The sequence below is a fragment of the Mandrillus leucophaeus genome, unplaced genomic scaffold (assembly GCF_000951045.1).
Source record: "Mandrillus leucophaeus isolate KB7577 unplaced genomic scaffold, Mleu.le_1.0 Scaffold1186, whole genome shotgun sequence".
Taxonomy (NCBI): Eukaryota; Metazoa; Chordata; class Mammalia; order Primates; family Cercopithecidae; genus Mandrillus; species Mandrillus leucophaeus.
In genome coordinates this window covers 288,717-294,032 of record NW_012100165.1, presented here as the reverse complement: position 1 = coordinate 294,032, position 5,316 = coordinate 288,717, and the positions used below count along the sequence as shown (strand labels likewise).

General features: G+C 37.6%; 1 protein-coding gene across 2 annotated transcripts in view; it reads right to left on the bottom strand.

Annotated features, from left to right (window-relative positions):
* Positions 1 to 1,479: 1,479 nt before the first annotated feature.
* The window catches only part of SPRTN (SprT-like N-terminal domain), a 22,560-nt gene continuing 18,723 nt past the window's right edge, over positions 1,480 to 5,316 (bottom strand). The window contains exons 4-5 of one of the 2 annotated variants that reach the window (XM_011965753.1): positions 4,956 to 5,223; positions 1,480 to 3,906 (exon numbers count right to left, since the gene is read on the bottom strand). In XM_011965753.1, coding sequence (XP_011821143.1) covers positions 3,158 to 3,906; positions 4,956 to 5,223 — 1,017 coding nt within the window. In that variant the 3' untranslated portion in view covers positions 1,480 to 3,157. Of the gene's footprint in view, positions 5,224 to 5,316 lie in introns of both variants that reach the window. The other variant, XM_011965761.1, reaches the window with a different exon arrangement.

Here is a 5,316-nt window from a genome sequence, read left to right as displayed (position 1 = left end):
GCCTCAATCTCTTGACCTGGTGATCCGCCTGCCTCAGCCTTCCAGAGTGCTGGGATTACAGGCGTGAGCCACTGCGCCCGGCCACCCAGCGAAATTTTCTAAAGTAAAAATTATTTTGGCTAGGTAACATATGACACTGATTTTAAGAAACACTGTTTCGGCAGGGCACAGTGGCTCACGCCTGTAATCCCAGCACTTTAGGAGGCCAAGGCGGGCAGATCACTTGAGGCTAGGAGTTTGAGACCAGTCTGACCAACAAGGTGAAACCCCGTCTCTACTAAAAGTACAAAAATTAGCCACGTTTGGTGGCGCTTGCCTTTAATCCTAGCTACTTGGGAGGCTGAGGCAGGAGAGTTGCTTGAACCCGGGAGGCTGAGGTTGCAGTGAGCCGAGATTGCGCCACTGCACTCCAGCCTGGGCAACAGAGCGGGGGTCCATCTCAATAAACAAAACAAAAACCCAAAACCCACCATTTTATAAAAACAGAATCTAGACCCCATGTCCCCACAGTAGGCGGACGGCATTTAAGGACTGAGCCAGAATTACCAGCTCTGCTTTTAAGGTGGGAAGTTGACTAACAGGAAAAATCGAAACAGAAAGAAAACTATGGCTCTATTATGAATGACAGATTTGGGGGAATATCAGAATTCTTAGGGTGCAAATTTTCTCAAGTGTTTAACAAATGTAGTAAGGCTTAATTTCAAATTGAGTTCCATTTTCTCAACTGATGGATTTCCATCATTCCCTAGAACCTGACACCAACTCCTGACTTTACCTGTTTCTCAAACAATTGTCTCTTCCTCTCCATCCCTGCCACTACCCTTCCCCCCTTATCTATGCTGTCCCCAGAAAAATCCATCGGAAACACTTCTCACCATGTCCTCGACTGGCTTATAAGCCTTTCCAAGTCCCACCTGAATTAAGAGATGCTTATCAGCAGGTATCACACAAACCAGACACAAGTGAGGAACATAAGGTCCCTGGCCTCAAACTTGTCCTACTTGGCTATCTCTCCTTCGGCCATTTTGCCCTTCACATTTTACTCTATTCACTTGGAATAGCATACAGTTCCCTCGGAACATGCCTTTGTGTTCCTTCTTCCCTTTGAAAGGTTCTTCCCCACCCTTCTTTAAGCGAGCTACCTCGACTCACTGTACACGATTCAACTTTGGATGTTGTCTCCTCCAAGAAATATCCCCGGAGTCCTGGGCTGAGCTAATTGTCTTTCCTACAGTTTACCCACAGCACCCAGCAAAAACCCTTGTCATAGCATTTAGCAAACTCTACAGAGATTAATGTGCATTTGTCTTACTCCCCAACTAGGCTGAAAAGCTTGAGGGCATGGACCATCTTAGCTACTTCACAGCCCCAGAACCTTGTGTGGTTTTGACTCAGGAAGCATTTAATTACACATAATTTGTTATACTCATTTAGAGAAAATGATCCTCTATGAAAATATAACTATATAAACAATACACATTTTAATAGCTATTTATAAATATTTATTAAAAATTTTTAACTTAATGCTTTAAGAAGTATCAAAACTTGTGAACATCCAACCAGTCTAAAATGAAAAGGGCTGATAAGTGTTATGAATGGTGAACAACTAAAACTCTCATATATTGCTGGTAGGAGTGCAAACTGGCAGAATTTACTAAAGCAAAACAGAAATATACCCGTGACTCAGCAATTCCACTCCTGAATATATTCCCAACAGAAAAGAATGTTCTCAGCAGCATTATGCTTACCAGCCCCAAACTGGAAAAAATTCAAATGTCCATTAACATTAGAATGGATGAAGAAATTCTGGTATATTCATACAAATGCAAGAGCAATGAAAATGAACTCCTGCTACACATAAGAACAAAGATATTACTTTATAAAGTTCAAAAATAATCTGTGATGATGGGGTGAAAACAGTGGGGACCTCTGGAGGTGGTGAGGGTCATGGGTATCAACTGGGAACAGACACCTATAGGAAGCCTGTGGCAATGGAAGTGTTCTCTAACTTCAGCTGGGTAGTAGTTACACAGGTGAACACTGTAGAAGTTTACCCAGCTGTGCACTTAAGATTTGTGCACCTGTATTACAATGAAGTGAAGGAAAATTGCAATAAAAGAAAACTTGTGAACAACTGTTAGGGCTATGCCAACAGCATGTACAGCCACAAGACAAAAAGTAAACTGATAAAAGTATCTTTGTCCTTTCCCTATAACATGGAAAAGATATTTTTTTAAAAAAAAAAAAGATTACTTTAAATGCACAAATGGTATTCCTTTTATTATAATGGTTTAAACTTGGCTGAAAGTTCAAATACTATTTCCAGATAACTTTCCACTGTTACATAAACTAGGCAACCTTGTTTTGTTTATGTTATACGTATCAGTTACTTATCAGCACAGAATTTTAACCACTCTGCTAAATTTTGAGAAAACAGCTAAACTCAATATAAAATCTGGCCTACAGAATTATAGTGGCTATTTGTTACTAAAAATATTCCAAAATAAATTTACTTATTTCCCTATGTTCCATATTCTTTAACTTAAAATCTGCTGCCACCGTTTAGTAAAAGTGGGACAAATAAAATTCTTTAAAATCTAGAAAACACAGTTCCTGTTAAGATTCTGCAAACAAAAAAATAAATAAATAATACAATTTGAGTACTCTAAAACAATATACTTTGTAGTCTAGATTGTGGTTTTGGTCAGTATGTCTGACACTATGAAGATTTACATCAGTTCAGGGAATGAGTTCTAATACTATTAATAAACAAATAGTCAATATAACCAAATACCTGCCAGGATTCCCCATATGAGTGTTTCTAGAAAAGTATACAAATGAAAAGATAAACAGATTTTTAAAACCCTTAAGAGCAAGAAAGAACAAAAGTATCTAAAAATTATACATGACAGGCAGAACCTGGGTTACAGTATACCTAAGGCAAGAGTGAATGTAGCACCCTGAGACATAAAACATTTTCAAATTACAATCTTATATGTGGATATATAAAATAGGACATTTTGTATTGGTTATATGAACTGGATTATAACCTACAAATCTCAGTATTAACCAGAACTTCCTGACTGGCTGACATAGCACATTAGTGAGGTAATACAGGTGGTATTTGAGATTTTGAAACCTTTTTCAAAGACTTTCTTCAGCTTTTGACTTTGATGCTGTCACCTTCTAGGCACCAGTCCAAGTGCTCATTAATCTGAGACTCCAAAACTTCATTCTGACAAACTGGGCAATTAACCATTTTGCTCTGGCTGGCTGAACTGCTGGAATTCTGAGTTGTAGTTGTAGGATATGAACTGTACTTTGGATCATTACCACTGCTTTCTATTTGTTCTTTCTTGATAAAAAAATTGTCAAAAACAGTCTTATCTTCTAGCCGAGGTCGTTTATTTGGGAATGTATCTTCAGACCCACTCACATCCCGGGATGGCGTCACAGATGTTGATTCCATTACTTTTGAAGAATTTCTTAAGGCTATCTTAGAAGATGAAACCCTTCTTTGAGAACTAGAAGATACTGAGTTTTTAGGGATGTTGCCAACTGTTTCACTTTTCCTTGGAGATCCATTCACACCTCTGAAAGCCTTTCGGTTGGCAACTGATACTCTAGGAAAGTAGTTGCTTAGAACATTTTGGTGACTGTTATTAACAGCAGGGGAGACCAGATGAGAATTTTTACTTGAACCATTCTGTTCAAATTTCACCTTGATTTTAGAATTAGGTCTTACAGCATTTGCTGAATGGTTTTGATTTAAAAGATCTTGCGTTTTATTAATGGCATGTGAAGTGATCAATTTCCCAGGTGAAGGTAAATTGCTTGCTTCTCCTAGAACATATCCTTTCCCACTAAAAGGGATTACTAGCTGGGCCTCACCTCTGTTGGGTTTATCTGCAAAAAAACCAAAGAAGATTTTTATGTAAGTGCCTCAACTCAAAAGAAATACAGTAACAAACATTAAACTAATGTACAGTTTTCTCAAAATGAAGAAATAATATTTTATTCTATCTTACATCCATATAATCCTATTAATGAGAGAAGGACAATCTTCAGAATTCAGAATTCTGATATTGAGAGAATATAAACGATAAAAAAAAAAATTCTCTCATATTTAAATAAAGATTCTTATGCCAAAGACCAGTAACAAGGCAACATTTACCTTGAAAATTACTTAGTCCTTTATGTGTAATTCCAGGAGGGAAAATCTGCTGCCTCATTCTTATCTTTCCTTCTACTCATGAAAATGAAGATACGGTCTTTCCACATCACTTCATCTATAGCTCCTTCACTCAATAATTAAAGATTTGGGAAATATAGCCTATGTTCTTGGGTTCTACCACATCAAATCAACAAGGGAAGAAGCATCTTCAGTAACTCTGAACTTCACAGGAAAAGGGTAAATCTTGAAGATGAAGTACTCACAAATATATGTCATATCCTTTTCCCATTCTTTGAATGAACATACATACATCAATAGAAGTCACTTGGATAGAATCCAACTGATAGGAAGGGGTGTAGTTAGGACGTATATTCCGGGCATTGTTACTTGAATTATTGTTTTTATTTTGACAATCTTTTTGCCTTCTGTTTCCTAATAACTCAGTGAGTCAAGATAGGGAAAGGAACTTTACCTCAAATATTATCAGAGATTGAGTTTTGTTTCTTTGAATAAAAAGAAACTGAAAAAAGTTAAAATAAAAATAAAAATTGAAATATCAGTGGAAACTATTCCTACTTTTACTTACTTCTGTACAAAGTCTATTTTCCTACCATCATTTCATGGATGATGGGATTTTTTCCTTAAGTCTACACTTGAAGACTTAGTCTACACCAGAAACAATCCTTAAGCTTATCTTAATACCAGTTCTCTGAAGGACAGTATTGTCTTTACATCGTAGCTATGGTCACATAAAAGTCAGAAGGAATGCACACGAAGGTACCTTTATTCTCTGCAGCTGATACTGGTTGCTTTCCTAGTTTTGTCTTTCCTTTGCCTTTTTTTGAGTAATTCTCTGGTTCCTTGATTTTCATGTAAGTGCCTCCACAGGTTTTCTGGTGCTCAGCCCACCAATAGTCATGAGCAGAGGGTTCCCTGTTAGTAGCTCGTTTGACATAGCCGTAATAGGGCGGCCTGTGCTGGCACGGCCCATCGCAGCGCCACCAGTGTCGCCGATATTCATCCACCTCATCGTGAAAAGTATGGTAGACCTGAGGGGGGAGAGAATTTTTTGTATTCAATAAGCAAGTTAACAACTGCAAGAAAACGATGTACATAAGCAGTCCTTTTTTTTTTTTTTTTTT